This window comes from Poeciliopsis prolifica, unplaced genomic scaffold, assembly GCF_027474105.1.
Source record: "Poeciliopsis prolifica strain line A6 unplaced genomic scaffold, Auburn_PproV2 SCAFFOLD001, whole genome shotgun sequence".
In the NCBI taxonomy this organism is placed as follows: domain Eukaryota; kingdom Metazoa; phylum Chordata; class Actinopteri; order Cyprinodontiformes; family Poeciliidae; genus Poeciliopsis; species Poeciliopsis prolifica.
This window is the reverse complement of record NW_026562376.1, coordinates 24,104,002-24,121,971: the sequence shown is the minus strand read 5'-3', so window position 1 is coordinate 24,121,971 and position 17,970 is coordinate 24,104,002. Positions and strand designations below refer to the sequence as shown.

Sequence of the window (17,970 nt, the reverse complement as noted above, 5' to 3'; positions counted from 1 at the left end):
CTATGCTGCGAAACGTTTGAGCGTTGGAAAAATACGTGAAGCCATGTTGAAGGAGTGGGATTATGTGAAATCAACTTTTTTTAGCTGTGCATTGTGTTATAAAGTTATTCCCTCGTCAGCATCATATCTGGAGTGTTACCTTGATTCTGTTTCATGCTTGAGAAATTCTTTACTCCTTGGAACTGCAGCTTCCAAGTCTCCGAGCCTCCGCCTCGCAGAGAAGCACTCAGCTCCTTCAGACTAGCCAGCAGAATTAGCAAACACCTGGTGGAAAAACATTGTTAAAGAATTCATGGAGTGCTGTCTCGATGACTTCCAGGAGGTGGAGTTTTTAAAGACATAGAGACTCAATTTCAAGGTGTTAAATTGCAAAGGCAACATAGTTACTTGCTTGTGCTATAAAATGTCACTATGTGCCTGGAAAACACACAACACTGCTCCTTTAGGGTTTTTTCTCAAAGACATGCAACTCTGTTAAAGCTGTTTCCGTTTCGTCTCAGGGTGATGCAGAAAAATTCCAGTATTCATATCTCAATTAAAACCTCCACAAAATTAATTCACAATTCAGATGCCACGCAATCTAAAGTCAAATTGTGTGGAACTGTGTTTATTAGAACCTCATCAACCTGACAACATCGTAGCCTGAACCCACTCCTGCATGTATGTGTTTAAAAATTCTTCTTAAGCCACTCTTTTTTTTTTTTTTTGTCTCCCGCCCTGAAATTCGGGGCAGCTTGCATGACCTCACTAACTGGCTCTGGACTACCCCCCCCTGCTCCCCTCCTCCTCGCCTCCCGTTCTCTTCCTCCCTCTCCTCCCAGCATCTAAATGTGTGGTAGCTGCATAGAGCTTCTTTCTGTCCTCCTACACAGGCAGGAGCGAGAGGCCCCTGGAGTCACCGGCACTGGGAGCAACAGCAGAATATACGGTACGTTTTCCAGTCCAACACACTGGAATATGCAGATGAGGTCCTGGAAGATGCTTTCGTGACTCTTTCTGCGATTATTTAGGAATTGTTTTCACTCATAAGTTTGATTTTTTTTTTTCTTGTTTTTTTTTATCATTGAATACAAATGGTGAGTTGGTCTGGAAGAGTTTGCTGTTTTTACAGGATTTTTTTTTTTTGGGTGCCTCCAGAGTTTCTGTGAAGGGGCAGCTTTTACTCTATTGCCAGTGTTTTGTCATTAGTTTAATTTCGCCACTAATTTTGTAAGGGGTTCCTATTTCAAGCATCACCTCGTTCTCAGGCTTTTCAAAGTTCTTCGTAGCCCTGGTCAATGTCGCTTTTAAAATAATCTTTGAATTCTACCAACGTTGCCTCTGATTGGATGCGGCGTTGATGTTTTGACTTCAATCTGATGGAGAATCTATTAAGGGAACTAAAGATTGTGGTTGGGACGTCAAGGAGGCGTCCAAAACTGGAAAACTTGGAGCTCCAAATGTAAATCATCAAAAATATCAGTGGAAACATGCAAAAATACTAATGAAAATGTTATTAGAATATTTTTCCATTGAGTTCAGAGAAGGATGCCAATAGATTTCTGAGATTTTTCCATTAAAATCTAACTAAAACCAACTAAATTATTAATATTTAGGTGTATCTTAAAGCCTTATACTGCCCTCCAGGTGTCTTAAAGGTATTTTGTAGACTTTTCTCCTGTCTTCATTTCCTTATATTGAGTCTCTAGTCATCATCCAGAGCAGCTGATTCTAGAGCTCACAGACTTGATCACTGTCTTGTTTAATTTTCGCCAAAGCTGGGAAAAAAAAAAAAAACTGGCAGAGCGCGACATCCCGTCGCCATGGTTACGTTAAACTGGACGCGCACGCGCTGTGAATCGTAATTAACAAGGTTTTAACTCTTGAGTTGACCGAGGTTTGGCTGAAGCCGAAATGCCTTCACTGCTTGGTGTGCTTCAGGTTGTCAGTGTGCGACGTGACGCTCCTGGGTGAAAAACGTGCGACACGTTCGGGGAGCCGCCGGAACACGTCCTCGACCTCTGACCCCGTCAGGTACTATAACACACCTATGGGCGGGTTGGTGTGAGCACGAGGCGTTTGCTTTCCGCCCATCTCACTGTACAACAGTCTGTGTGTGCTCCCAAACACAGCTCGTACAGTACGTGTCGGTGGGCTCTGCGTGTGCTCACACATTTCCAGGCGTTTTTTGGGTTTTTTTTACCCTCCCTAAAACCAGAGGCTTCAGTCGTGAGTTCCTTCACCTCCCCTCGACGAGCCATGAGTGCCGCCCTGTGTTTCCTTGTGCGCGCGCATATCAATGTCAGCTCTGTTCTGCCGCTGGGCGAGAGCAGAGTGGGTGGACAGGGGGGTGGGGTGGGTCTCTGGATGCCCGCCTTGTGTTTACCTTGGCAGGGTCGCGCCATCCCGGAGGCCCCGCCCCTTTCAGCCCCACCGGCCGTTCCCTCCTGGAACAGACCGGAGCCTTATGCTGCCCTCCAGGTCGGTGGGGACCAGAACATACCACCGTGGCAGCAGCCGCCACGCGCGGCTGAATGGGCGCAGTGTGGAGCGGCAGCTGATTGGCTGAACCTGACCTGCCGGGGAGACTGACTCCCAGATGCTGGAGCGCGTCACAGAGTTAAAATGATGCGTTCAAAGTGCTTTAAAAGATATTATACAGTGACCAATTATGAGACAGGAATGCCATCATCAAGCACACATATATCAAATATACTGATCAATGTTGCCTTTGATTCCACTACCAACTCTAAACAAATGGTTTGTTAGCCTTGATTTAAGGAACCCAGTGTTTCTGCAGTTTTCTGGAAGTTTGTTCCAGATTAGAAGAGCATATGGAACGCTGATGCCATGACAACAGCTAACACTGCACTTTACCCTGAACACACCGTCCCTATAGTGATGGTGGCACCATCATACTGTGTGGATTTTTTGCTTCTTTGATAAGACAGTTGTGAAATAAAATCGGAGAAAAACTGCAGAGAATTTTAATTTATAAATCCAAAGGGAAATTAAAAATATTTTTTAAATAAATTCAATTGGAAAAACAAAGCCTGAGCTACGGTGGAATGTTTTCTATCAAGACATATGTGGCCCAATTAGGATCCCGAGACAAGACTTTAATTTCAGTTCAATTGAAAAAACATAGTATTTTTCAGACTCCTTTTTTTCCCCACGCTTTGAGCCATGCGGCTTGTCGTCCGGTGTGGCTTTTCCGTGTATTTTTCTTCAACCGCCAGGGGGCTCTTTAGCAGAAAGTGAATCATTGGAATCAAAATAATTGTGAATGCGGCACAATTATGGTTCAGTTGAGACCTTCAGCGGTTTTAATATGTCTGAGTGTGCTGTGCGTCAGAGCTGTGAAAAGGTGTGAGAAATGAGCTCTGTGTGCTAAGCAGGCGTTGGCAGACATGAGGCTGTGATACAGAAGCTCACTGAGGCATCAGCTGGCGGCCGGGTTGTCGGGTTTTTGTAACACTTCCAATAAAAACCGACGATGAGAATGATGAATTCAGTGAGCATTACTGCCCAAAAGGAGCAGGAGTCTTTTCCAGTGTAAATTTTCAATGAAAAGGTACTTAAAAGCAAGAAATCAGGATCTTCCCACCATATACAGTCCCTTCAATTCTTCATAACATGCTATTTGCTATTTAGTCAGGAAACAAAAAAACCCATCAGTATAAAAAAAATTTTTTTATTGTTTTTACAATTTTCAACAAATGAAATGTATTTGATTAAAAAAAAATCAGTTCACAATTCAGCTTATACCATAACTACACAGCTATGTGTTGTTTGTTCTTTTATATTTTGAAAATTAAAAAAAAAGTGTGAAACAAAAATCACTTCGACCCAAGAGTTTCAGAACAGTCATACGAATCATCCTCAATCCTCCAATCGTAGCTCGTACTCTTCAGGAAACGATGATCATATGTGTCCAGCCATTGTACTCTTTAGTAAGGAGATATGTTCTGTGTCACAGAGATGACCATGTTTTGGTGTGAAATGTGGGAATCCACCTCGGAACAAAATCTCTTGAAAGGGCTGGTTGGTGGGGAATGAAAAAGAGTCCTTTACCAATATGGGCTGAAAAACAGTCCAGATAGGACGAATTTCTTACTCCAAAACGCAGATTACAGCTGGCAAAAGCACTCAAGGACTAGGCCTGAACTTCTAAAGTCATTTTCTGAAGTTTGATAAAACAAAAACGTACATGTTTGGCTAAAAGTGGGATAACTGCAAGCCTGAAAACATCAGGTGAGCTTTAAAGTACAGGGGCAGCAGCATCGTTTGTCCAACATTATGAAAGGACTTCATGTGGAAATACTAAAGCAATATGTCAGGATGTCAGCCATGAAATAGAAGCTCGGGTGAAAACGGGTCTCCTAAACTCACCTTGAACTTAACTGCATGGCCAATATGGTTACAAAGTGGCTCTGGGGACCACAAAGCTCTGATCTCCTGTAGAAATTAACAAGCAATGTTAAAGGGTGTGTGAGAGCAAGGTGAGTCACAAACACGACTCGAATAGACCAGTTCTGTCAGGAGGAACCGCCCAAAATCCTAGTAGACTATTGTGAGAAGGTTCTGGGAGGATGATCCCAAAAGTCATTCAGTTTAAAAAGCAATTCTACCAAATGTTTGAGAAAATGTGTGAAAACGTTCAACTCTGAAGAAAGTAATGAAATACCTTTCTTGTCATTTTGACTTTCAGCAAGTTGGAGTAGTTATACTTATTATAAATGACTCAAAGCAGGAAAACTTTAGTCTGATTTCATACCAGCCTGAGGAAATAAAGGCTATGTGTCCTTCTATACAGTGTATGTATTTTCCTATGTCCAGAAACACAAAACGGGACATTCATTCCATACCAAACACCAGTTGACATTTTATTTCCATTTTGCTTAATTAGCTTGAAGCAATATCCAAGCACACTGTACGGTAGTCTGGATCAAAAGGAATTTAACATATGAGAACAGGAGCTTGAAAGACAGAAGCAAAAAACCCATCCTTAAAGTTTGTGCATTAATTTACCTTTAATTTTTACTACGATAGCTAATAGGAGAAAACGTTATACGTGTTCAGACTTTTTTTTGTCCATTTTGATAAACATGCAGATTATCATTATTGTGTATTTTTGTATTTCTCAGGTGAAAATGACAACCCTCCTTCTGCTCGGTGTGTCTTTGCCCATAATCTTGGCAACAACGATACTTAAAGACCCTAATGGTAAGGAATCACAACATTCTGCCTATGGATAATGCATGTCATTGTGCTCGATAGTTGAAGAGATGTAGTGTTTATGTCTGTGTGAGAGCAACCTTTTCACCAATATACAAACCAAAATTCAAATTTGATTAAGACACAATTAGTTGGGGTTTTTCTAAAGACAAAATTTTCAGTACCAAATCCACCCACAACCTAGTTCGGTGGTGTTTCGCCATGTATGATTTTGTGAGAAAAAAATCAGCTGAATAAACTCGCAGGACACAAACAATAATTTCTTTATAAATTAAATCTGAAAAAGTAATTGCATTGCAAAATGTTCACCTTTATATCTATATTTTCAATAATAAAATAAATCTACAAATTTTGATTAAATGAACAATGTCTGATTTAAATTAATATAACTTTACATGGCCAATAGCATCATTGACATTTTCTCCCTATTTTTCCCCTAACACAAACGTTTTATAGTACATCTGACTGCACTCCTGATCACTGCACAAAATGCATCATCTATTTATTTTTACCGCAGATATAGTTGGCTCATTGCATGTCAGCATCCCTGCTGAGGTGCCTCTCCGCCCACTGCTGGGAGGAAAGGTAGCTGTGCCATGCTACTTCCGAGGAAGCACTGTGAATGACCCAGGAGCACCCACCGTCGCGCCGCTAGCTCACAGAATCAAGTGGACCTACATCACCAAGGAGAAAGTTATTCCAATCCTGGTAGCGTCGGAGGGGAAGGTTTATGTGGAGACAGAGTATCTGGACAGGGTGACGTTGGTCGGCTACCCGCGGGTTCCTACTGATGCTACCATTGAGATAACGGAACTGAGGTCCAAAGACTCTGGTACCTATCGATGCAAAGTGACCCATGGTGTTGAGGACAGCTCTGACATTGTAGACCTCCAGGTTCAAGGTATGCTTCAGATTTATACGACTTTGTTCAGTAGAGCATAAAGTTTCATTGATCACTCCTATATATTTCGATACATTGCCTCTAGAAACAGCACTCATGTTTAGTTGGTGGTTGATAAAGAAGAGTGAAACAATTAGAGAGAAACCACGCGTCATGAGAGGGTTTACCAGAGATTATTACAATGACTCTATTTCTTGACAGGTGTTGTATTCCACTATCGTGCCATCTCCACCCGCTACACCCTAACATTTGAAAAAGCCAAAGAGGCCTGTGTTCAGAACAGTGCCACCATTGCAACTCCCGCACAACTCCAAGCCGCTTACGATGACGGATACCACCAGTGTGATGCCGGGTGGCTCTCAGATCAAACTGTGAGGTACACTAACTATTACCAGAGTTTGAGAGACTTGTACAACAATCTGCTTTCAGAATGCCCACAAAGTCATATTTGTCTCTACTCAGTGCATTAATGATTGGTTAAAAAAAAAATCATTTAGAACGTTACCTCAAACCATCAGGTTGACTAAAATTTCTGTTCTCTCCAGGTACCCTATTCATGAGCCTCGAGAACCTTGCTTTGGAGATAAGGAAAACTTTCCTGGAGTGAGGACCTATGGTGTTAGAGATGTCAATGAAACTTATGACGTGTACTGCTTTGCTGAGAAGATGTCAGGTATTCTTAACAAACAAGGGCAATCTTTGACCTTCCCCATCTAAAAACAAAGGCACATTTTCATCTTATTTCTCAACTCTCTCTCCAACCAGGCAAGGTTGTCTACTCCATGTCTGTTGACAAATTTGGCTTCTATGAAGCACAAGACCAGTGTGTCAAACTGGGAGCGAGGCTGGCCACTACTGGAGAACTATACCTTGCCTGGAAGAATGGCATGGATGTCTGTAATGCTGGCTGGCTGGCAGACAGGAGTGTACGATACCCCATCAACATCCCCAGGCCTCAATGTGGAGGGGGGCTTATTGGAGTAAGAACTGTCTACTTGTTCCCCAACCAAACCGGATACCCCCACCCAGACTCTCGTTACGATGCAGTCTGCTTCCAAGGTTGGTGATTCTTTGAGAACAACTCTGGATTTTCAAAGAAGTCAAGAGGCTTAAATATAAATAATATCACATTTTTGAAGTGTTTGATGTCTTTGCTAATGAGCTCTGTGTCTTGCTGTGTTTCAAAAGTGTAAATATCTCACTATCCTGACTCCTCAGAGGATGATGAAGGTGAAGTGCCTGGTAGGGCCACTGACTTCCCAGACATCCAGTTTGCATCTAGCGCTGTGCCCCTCCCAACCCCAACGCCTCCACAAGGGGGTGAAGAGGGCAAGACTGGAGAAGTAGAAACTCTCTCCCCATTGCCACATCTGTCCAGAGAAGGTGTGACTATGGGTCCCACAGGTAAACTTTCTATGAATGAATGAAAACAATGTTTGGAACATCTTTGTTTTTCAAGGTATTTACTAGAAGAAGGAAACATAACTGTGCAAAAACAGGGCACAGGCTGATCCAAGGAAGTTTTATAGAAAATCTTCTCTGGGTCGACTCTAATGTAGGTTGTAGTACCGCAAAGAGAGAGAGAAGTGTCCCAAGAGAGAACAGGGACATCCTCTATATAGACCAGCAGCTGTAGTTTAATGACTTCTGTGCTTCTAATGTTCTACAATGTATGTAGGGCATATAACCAAAAGCATAATTTATGATTCTGAGAATAAGACACCTGGCTTCCTTCCTCAACTGCTGTCATACTTAAATTTGTAATATAAGTACTGGGAATATGGCAGCTTTCTCTGCTTTGGACAATTTACTTGATGACAAGAAGTTATTATGTTAAATCAAAACTGTTAAAACCTTTGATAATGTGGAGCAATACACTCAGAATGACATTACCAACTGTAGACATTCTCAGTCTAACCACATTTCTCCCAGCCGAAACCACTAACAGTATTGCTGCAAGTAATTTTTGAAAAAAACGTTTTTCCTAATACCATGAAACCAGTGCCTTCTGTGTCTTTCCTCTGTCTCAGTCGCATTGGTTGCCGTAAATGGTTGGTCCTACTGACTCTGGTTCTGTTGGAGCTTTTTCCCCGTTAAAAGAGAGGGGCTCCTTTTCATTTTTGGCAGCGCTGGCTTGGGTTGGTCAAAGACAAAGCAATGGCCTCAACTTTGAATTATTTTTCTACCAACTGGAATTCTAGGGTCGACTGACTTTGATTGCACCAGAGTAGAGTTTGGATCATTTTTACTATTTACCATCATATAAGTAAATGACATTTCAAGATTTTAGCCGTTTAGAACTTAGGAATGACATAACATCCTGTACCAGAACTCCTGAGAGTAACTCGAGATAACTTAAGCTTTAATGAACAAGTCAATTTCGTCCTGAGAATAGGATTTTTGCAGTCAAAAATGGCAGCAAAAGAGTTTCTGTCTTTTGGTGACCTTCTATCAACTAATTTGGGGGAAAAAAAAAAAACTCCATGCTTTCAGCTCCAAATGCATTCATTACATCAAACCTGGGCTATTGCAGTTGTCTTTATGTTGGCAACGGAGTGACACAGATTGGCCAACTGCAGTTGGTCCAAAAGGCTGCAGCTCAACTTTTAACTGGCGCACACAAGCAGAACCACATTTCTCTGCTTCTGGCTTCTTTGCATTAGCTGCCTTCTGAAAAGCTACTGCCTTTAGAATTGATTTTACGATTTTTAAAATTTATTTTTATATCTTTCAATCGACTGGCAACTGGTTATTTCAATGATTTTTCTTTTTAAACTATATTACATCCTGAGCTAGATTACTGGAGTTCATAAATCAATTCACTTGACTTGAATGTTCGTACAGATAAAACAGTCCTCTCAGACGCCATTTTCTTCATTCCTCCTTCTGTCCAAGGTGTGGTGTTCCACTACCGACCCATCACTGGTCGTTACACTCTGACCTTTCTGGAGGCTGAGCTGGCTTGCCGAGCCATCGGAGCAGTTATCGCCAGCCCTCAGCAGCTGTACGCAGCTTTTGAGAAAGGCCTGCACCGATGTGACGCCGGCTGGCTGCGCGACCAATCTGTGCGGTGAGCAAGACAACCAGGACATCGGCTTGACAAAGTCTCCACAAAGCCGACTTCCCTTTCATACGACTCTGACGTTATTATACTAACTTCAACTTAATCAGTGAAAATGTTCATATTCATTCTGCTTGTCCTGCCCAGGTATCCGATTGTGTCACCCAGAAGCAACTGTGCTGGTGACCTGCTAGACCTCCCAGGAGTGAGGTCGTACGGCCTGAGACCAGCCAGTGAGCGCTACGACGTCTTCTGTTACGTGGACGGCTTAAGAGGTAAAAATCAAATGTCAAATATTGGTCTAAATTAATGCCCTAATACCATACTTTTAAGATTGTGCAAGTAGTGGTACGCTGCCAAAATCTTGGTATCGGTTATTTGTGAGGTGAATATGAAAGAGTTTAAGCTCAAGTAGGGAAAATAAGATAACTGCATTGAAACCTCTTTAAAGAACAGTGCAGCATATATACTGTGCTCTATTTCTCCAGACCTCACATGGTTTAGTTACTCTGTTTTGTTAGCATTGAAATCTAAAGGGGCATTTATCTGGATTTTGCACCTTTGTAGCTCTGTAGAAAAATGCTCACTAAAGGACTGTGTGAAATATTTGTCAGAATTGCAAATGTACAGTTTTTCACATTAGATATCACTGTTTTTTTTGGAGGGGTGGAGGGGGGAGGGGGGTTGCGCAAGGCTGCCACATACAGTAAGATTTTGAGACTGAGGCTGGTAAGAACTCAGACTTTCCCATTTAGAGTCCCAACTTCAGGGCCATCAGGGTGTTATTTATTGAAAGCTAAAACTTGGAAATGTTTTCTTCTAAGATAAGCTGTTATGCACAGTCTGCGCCAATGAAAAATAACTTTAAAACTTAACACAGAAACACTCTTAATCCTCTTGTACTGTAATTTGTCTCTCAGTCGCTGGTGGGTGGTATCTATAACAGTTTGAATTTACTGAGGCTCCACTTGTTATAAAAAGTTAGAAATCCAATATGCTAGTCAGGAACTTGCATAGATGGACACTAGGTGGTGCTTCAACTCTTTTTCCTCAGGAAAACAGTGCCCTTTTGAAAACTTCAGTTTTTGTTTTGTTGCATTTTTTTTACATTAATTGTGTGTCCAACTGTGGCGTTCTCTGGATTTAGAAGTCGATGTTATGGATGTTACACGTCTTTGTAAGTTGCCCAACAAGGCTGGCTGTAATAAACTTCACACCAGCCAATTATCCATACCACTGATGGTAGTACTGGTACTTAAATTAGTAGGAATGAATTGTCCATAAACTGATCTCCCCAGTCGTTCCTAAACCCCCACATGCGTCCCTCTCTCTGCCAGGTGAGGTCTTCTTCACCACCGACTACGACAGCTTCTCCTACGACGAGGCTGTGCAGCACTGCCAGAAGCTCAACAGCAGCCTGGCCACGCCTGGGGAGCTGCACGCCGCCTGGAGACAAGGACTCGACAAATGCCGGCCAGGCTGGCTCATGGACCGCAGCGTCCGCTTCCCCGTCACAACCCCCAAATCTCACTGTGGGGGCGGAGAGGTCGGGGTGCGCACCATCTACGCCTTCCCCAACCAGACAGGATTTCCCGATGAGCATTCACGCTACGACGCCTACTGCTTTAGAGGTTATAATTGGCTGGGTGTGGTTTTAACTCCTTTTTTTAAATTTATGTATTTATTTAAAAGGTGAAAATATGATCAAAATAAAGATTGACGTAGAAAAGTGTGATTCAAAATCGTCTTTCATTTTAAGAATAAAGTCTGTTTTCTCTTTTTTTCATGTTCAGCTCAAACTTCTGTTGATCCCCAAACTCCCATCACGGTCTCTCAAACGGCAAAGCCTGAATACGTCAGCAAGGCTACAACCATCCGACCAGTTGACGTTGCTCCTACTAAGAAAGGCAAGGCTTTTTGGTGCTTGTTAATAAAGTGAAACTGAGCTTTTTGAACACAGATATTTGTGTTGGAAATGTTTCTATCACCTCTTCGAACTGTCTTTTTCTCTTCTAGATGAAACTGCAGTTGGCTACAATGTAACTACTGAGAATACGACCGACGAAGTTATCAGAGAAACTGTTGTTACTCCTGTACAAGTTGCTCCAACAGGTAACGTGGCTCAGAAACCATAAAAGTCTCATTACGGTAAAAGCTTAAATATTTCTGAAATCAAGTGTCAAGTAAAGACAAAGACAGAGCAGTGCAAGACGTGATGGCTGAAAAATGTATCACGATATAAACATTTTGCATCAGTCGGTATTGATAATTATTAATTATTTTTTGTTTTAAATGTGTGATTATTTCCAAACCTTTTCTATTTTATTTCCTCTTGAGTTGTTCTCATTTTTTCTCCGACTTTCTCCACGTTGTTGATTTTCATTTTTAAGCAGCTTTGAGGCCAAACCTTAAACTGCTGCTGCTGTTAGTTACTCAGCTTTGAGAGGTCGATACCTAAAGCCTTTCCTCTCCCTACATCTCCCAGAATGCCGTGCGGTTCTGGATCAGAGTTCAGTGAAATTATTGGATATTCTATGTGACATATTATCTGTTGATATTGATAGTGATTGTCGCGGTATATACACAGTTATTGATTTATTGAATCAACAATGACAAAAAGAAATCTAAGAATCAAATTTAATCTCATTTCTGTTTCCATCCTGTTTTACAGGGAAATCCGATCTCCCTCCTGTCCCGGTCAATGAGTCGGGTTCTGGTTCAGGTGACCCGTCAGCCAGCGGGGAGCCCTCCGGGGAACCTTCTACCTCCACCAGCAGCGGAGACGCATCCGGGTCAGGACAAGGCGTGACCTTCAGCGGAACACCCGATGTGCTTTCCGGCGAGCGGTCCGCCTCTGGAAGCCCTGAGGAAGGGAAGGAGGGCAGTACGGTTTTCATCACATCTGGAGATAGTGGGAGTGCATCTGGGTCTGAATCTGGATCTGGATCCAGATCTGGCATACTTGGATCAGGCGGCAGAATTGGAAGTGGGGACATCAGTGGCAGTGGTGATGACACAGTGGTCACTTTGGTGGATGAAGAGATGGTGGATTTGTCAAAAACCCTGAAGAATGGCACAACGACGCAGGAGTTTGGCCAGGGAGGGATCGACACCAGCGGGGGATCAAGTGTTTCTGGATCAGGAGATGTGTCTGCTTCCGGCTCGGGCGGGTTTTCTGGCATTTTGTTTGTCGACAGCAGTGGGGTTGACCTCACACCCCAGCAATCTGGGGAGCAAGAAGTGTCTGGATATCAGCCGTCTGAATCGGGGTACCCCAGTGGCTTTCCCAGTGGCTTTCCATCTGGTGTTTCAGGCAGTGGCTCTGCCTCCGGAGACCCATCTCCAAAGCACGACAAAGTCATCTACCTGACCAAGGATGACATGATTGAAGTAATCACAGACTTTACTGAAGAGGGACGGGGTGTGGTGGAGATAAGCGGGGAAGGCAGTGCGTCAGGACATCACCCCGAATTCAGCGGCACTTCAACTCAAACGTCGGGGAGCAGAGCGACTCCTACGACGGCTTACGTAGAGTTTGTACCGACTCTTGACAAATCCGGATCCAGGGATGGACCCGAGGAGAGTGGCACTGGGTCTGCAGTTGATTCAGTCACACCAGAAGGAGTCTACGCCTGGCCGACAACGGCTCCATCAGTGTCAGCAGTTACTCCGGCTGTTGTGGAGCGTCCCCATGTGGATGGAGGTATGAACTTAGGAACAATGCAATCTACATGCTCACACTAAACTGAGCAGCTGGAGTAAACTGTTTACAATTCTTTTCTAAAACATGTTTAGCTACGGAGGGCTGTCCTGAGGACTGGATGGAGTTTGACGGCAGATGTTACAGACACTTTGACGACAGACTCACTTGGTCTGAGGCAGAGCAGCGCTGTCAGGAGGTCAGCGGCCACCTGGTCAGCATCGGCTCGCCAAGGGAGCAGCAGTTTGTCAACTGTGAGTAGCCGTCTGACAGTCGGCCTTCATGTCATATCTGTAATGCAGAGTCACTGATGTGAGTGAAAAGATGAGCGAGGAGAGTCACTGTGATGCTCGGTGGCATATTTTGCTTGAAAAAGCACAACGATGGACGCTTGCATAAAACTAGTGTAGCCAGTAGCCAATGATGAAACTAACAACTAAGCACAACCAATTTATAATCAACATTCCTAAATTATATTTGAAACAAAATGACTTTTTTTAAACTGTCCTGAATGTAAAAAAAAAAAGAAATTAAGTTATTTGTTTACTTGCATCTTTAGTGTATTTCTATTGTATAAAAAGGCTTAGATGAAAAAAAAATGTAGAAAATGCCTTTTTTTTTTATCCGACTGATTGTCAAAATAATCGCTAATCGGTGTTAGCTCCAGCACTGCCTTGTCCAAATACAGCTGTTAATTTTCCCTAAATTTGGTCGACTTGTTTACTTTACAGCCCATGGTGACAGCTATCAGTGGATTGGACTCAACGACAGAGACGTGCAGAACGAGTTCCGCTGGACAGACGGCAGTCCTCTGGTGAGTTTGACTGAGGCTTTTGGAAACGGTGACGAAACTGCGGCAGCCGCAGGTCTTAATCCCACGCTGTGATCAGTCTTTCGAGAACTGGAGGCCCAACCAGCCGGATAACTACTTTGGCTCCGGTGAAGACTGCGTGGTGATGATCTGGCACGAGGGCGGCGAGTGGAACGACGTGCCCTGCAACTACCACCTTCCCTTCACCTGCAAGCTGGGACCCGGTACGCCGACTGGTCACAAGATCACCCACCCGCATCAAAACATATTAGAAAAATAGTTAATGAAACATTTAATAAATGTCTTTTTGGCAATGGCAAAACCTTTAGTGATTAGGAATTTCTTCCCTTTGAGTTTTTGTTTGTTTGATTGTTTTTTACAGATTTTTGAATAAAATTCCATCTTTTTAAGAAAAAATTTGTTGTTACATTTAAAGGCCCCTTTAATTATAAAGGGGCCTTTAATTATAAAGGGGCCTTTAAATGGTAAATAGCCTTTTAAAGTAGGAAACACAAGAAAGCTTGCAATTTCATCAAATAAGGCAGATGTGTGTTTGTCAGGAAAACACTAAACTCGTCCTTGTTTACAGAAACGGTTTGAATAGTGCAGCAAAATCGGTATTCAACAGTCCACTGTTTGTTTTTTCCAATGGAGGAAAAAAAAATTTTTTTCCAGCCATAAACTAGCAGAGTTTGCTAAATGCTAGCTTCAAATTAAATTCAAAGGATCAAACTTGATATTTCTTGCTTTTTTGTTGTCGTTGCGAATGATAGAGCCGTTAATATACGTGTTGCATTCTATGGTAATATATCAAACTTGTGTCTGTTTTACGTCAGTCATGTGTGGAGCGCCCCCTGAGGTGGAACACGGCATTGCGATGGGTAGCAGCAGAGGGCGCTATCCTGTCGACTCTGTAATCCGCTATCAGTGCAACCCGGGCTTCACACAGCGCCACCTGCCTGTCATACACTGTATGGCAAACGGAGAGTGGGAAAAGCCACAAGTCCAGTGCATAGAAGGTGAGCCTCAAAGGAAAATTGTGTTTGAACTTTAAGGATGGTGGCGTGACTTAGGCTTTTTAAAGTACATCGAAATAAGAATTGTGTCTACTTTTCAATGAAAGTAATGCTTGGGTTTCTCTCATCCAGTTCACTAAAGTTCAGGGTTCACAAAACGGAATATTAGAAGAAGCTTCTAAAAGCTTTTAGTACCAGCAGGAGCCGGACAGATTTTTGTCTGCACACTTTTCCTATTGACAGTCAATAGTTAGGTTTCCATTCACCATATAATGTCACAGTTTGACATTTCGAAAATAAATTTGCTTTATGGAAAAGCAGCAGTTTCAAAAGCACTCAAAGCTTTGCCGCTATGTAAGATGTCACTCCTTTTTCTTTTTTCTTTTTCTTTGGCCAATCTGCAGTGGAAACACTTTTCCAATCACACAAGTCACATGACCAACAACTGGAAGTTGCCACAACCACAGGAAGTAATCAGAGGATTATGTTGTTTTTTTAAATGACTTATGACGCAAAAAAAAAAAAACTTGTGTGTAATTTTAATTGCATTTTTTATTTAATGAAAACACAGCAACTGCGAAGTTGTGTTTTGTCAACATTGGTGGAATATCAATGATTTTTAGCTTAAACATATTGTTTCAGGAGAACGTTTCCTTTCGAACACCGTTAGAAGGTTCTTAATAATTCAAAGTCGCTCAACTTGAATACTTTCTATTGTGTCTTATTGTGTTATAATGGAGAAATAGTCCCCTGTATTTTGATTTTATTTTGGTGACGTTGATGATAGTGTGTTGAGCTGAGCATCTGTACAGAGAGAAATAAACCAACAGCAACCAACTATATAAATTATGCAGAAATATTCACTTCTGATCCTGCAGCTTGTGAGCTTCACTCTCCTCACCCGCCACTCGCTGCTGAATCACATTTAAGTCTTTTTAGTGCCTCGTTATTTTTGTGTGTGTGTGTGTGTGTCGTTTTGGGGTTTTTTTGTGATGTCATCAGTATGCGTACCTTTTCTCCCCCCCAGCCGGAGCCAACAGTAACAGGCTACACAAAAGGTCCCTGAGGAGAAGAAGTAAAGGTGTCAGCAGCCAACAGGAGCAGAGGGAACAGCTCTGAGCGGGACTGAAAGGACACACAAAAAGCAGAGAGCCACAAAAGAGCCTTCTTCTAAAGAAGCATGGACACTAATACAAATGCCAGACCAAAAAGATAGCACGCCCTACCCCTCTATATACACTCAACTAAAAGCACATTTAGATGACGACTTAAAAAAAAAAACCAAAACACCCCGATGTCTTTGAACGTCGCCCTGCAACCTCTTAAAGCTCATTTCTCTAATTTATGATTCAGTGTCCTGGAGCTAAATCGCTTCAAAACTCTTTTCAAGAGGCTGAAGAGCGTAGAAGGCATTTTCAGTTCACACTTTTATGATATTTTACCATATTTTTCTAGATCTGCGTCTCTTAGGCTTTGTTTTAGGTGTTAGATTCCTACCATTTAGGGCAACGCAGTGGACGTGGACCTTTGGTTGACGAGCGGTTCTGAACCGTCGTTTCACCTGGAGCAAATTGGAGCCCTTGGTCCCGTCACAGCTGGAAGCTCGATGTCCGCGGCGCTGCCGGACCAACTCGTTCAGAAAACACGACTCGGACGCAGCCGTCCTGGATTGAAATAATCGGCACGTAAGCACTTTCGAGAGTCCCGCCATGTCTGTGCTAATCATTTGAATCCAGCGCGCCTCATACCACGGAGTGTTAGGGCCGCGCTCAGAAGAAAAGAGAAAAAAATAACAAGAATAAAGTCGCGGTATGAAAGTATTCAGAACATTATGAGTTCTGTTAAAAATTTCGGGTAATATTCCAATTTCATTCCTAAAATATTCAAATTTTACTCTGGTATCATTTTGACTTTATTCTTGTAATGCTACTACTCTATCTTCATAATAAGCATTTTTTTGTGTTTTGTTAGCATAGCCCTAATACTCGGTTGTAACCTTAAAACTGTATTTAAAAAAAACAAAAATCCTGTCGCTGTTTTTGTTTTTTTTTTTTTTTTTTTTTTTTTTAGAAATGGCAGGAAAACGATGCCTTGAAACAGCATTTTTACAATTTAACAACAGACTCCAATGTATAATTTGTGATAACACAAAGTGGTGCATAACAGCAGAAAAAAAAAGAAGGATTATGATACACGTTTTAATCATTACTTTTCAAAATAAAAGGCTTTCCATCCGTCTTCCCACCAAGCCTCACTGTCGCTAATAAACGCATCCCCACACCATAATGCTGCCACCGCCACGTCTTACTGAACAGATGGCCTGTTCCGACAAATGCACGCCACACTTTTCAGATTTGTGGGTTTTAAAAAAAAAAAACAGAATTCTACTTCTTGTTTTTTTTATCCACTACTTCATAATAGGTTGAAATATATCGAGGTTTGTGATGACAAAATGTGAACTATTCGGTGAATATCTGCCGGGTCTTTTGGAAATATAAGAACAAATTTCACACGCTCCTTATTTATGGTTCCTCAAGTGCGAACCGGTCGTGAGAACCCCAGCGTTTGCTCCTGGACCAGTTGCTCACTGTAAATATCAGTCATGTTTTGTTTTTTTTCTGAACAGCAGGATCTGTCCATAACTTGCACAGTGCAGGCGGTTTTTAACTTTTATTTTTCTTACTTACATTATTTATCATTGATCATTGGTTGAGTCGTGACAGCCGGCTGCACCAGAGAGGAGGAGCTCATGTTTTCATTAAAGCCTCAGACTGTAGCTGGAGAGCGGGTGTTTTACAATATCGTCATATCTTTATTTTTAAGGATGATTTTTTTTTTTCTGTGAGGCATTTAAGGTCAACGTTTGCGTCAGCCATCAAGAGAATCAAATAAAAGAGACGGGTCTATTGGGACGTGACCCGGGTTGGGAGTGTGGTGCAGTTTTATCGGGGTGCCTCGAGATACTAGAAAATTTTTTTACAAAATGTGTTATGAGTGTTTTTGCCTGGTGCTGGTCAAGAAACTTTACCTTAACAAACTAACTAAACTTACATAACTACTGCAGGGATCTGGCCCGGATTCTGAATCCCGGACCAGATCACCCAATAAAACATTGGCCGTATTCGTCTCAGTGGTTTTCTTTCTCATCAGCCAAGGTGAAGCCAGATCACATGCACAGATTCAGATAATCCTCGTCTTTTCCTGGAAACGGTTTTCCTTGAAGTTGCAACATTTTCAGGTAGACTGAAGCACAAACCGGACTTT

The 17,970-nt window shown here is 42.3% G+C and overlaps 1 protein-coding gene across 1 annotated transcript; it reads left to right on the top strand.

The window, feature by feature from the left end:
* The first annotated feature begins 873 nt into the window (after positions 1 to 873).
* On the top strand, positions 874 to 17,827 carry acanb (aggrecan b). Its single transcript, XM_055035512.1, has 18 exons — positions 874 to 928; positions 5,127 to 5,205; positions 5,735 to 6,118; positions 6,320 to 6,494; positions 6,664 to 6,791; positions 6,884 to 7,177; positions 7,337 to 7,522; positions 9,014 to 9,188; positions 9,327 to 9,454; positions 10,517 to 10,825; positions 10,973 to 11,086; positions 11,196 to 11,291; positions 11,851 to 12,882; positions 12,975 to 13,133; positions 13,611 to 13,693; positions 13,770 to 13,914; positions 14,527 to 14,709; positions 15,734 to 17,827. The coding sequence occupies exons 2-18, from the start codon at positions 5,133 to 5,135 to the stop codon at positions 15,823 to 15,825; spliced, it is 3,756 nt and encodes a 1,251-aa protein (XP_054891487.1). The 5' UTR covers positions 874 to 928; positions 5,127 to 5,132; the 3' UTR covers positions 15,826 to 17,827.
* Positions 17,828 to 17,970: the final 143 nt, after the last annotated feature.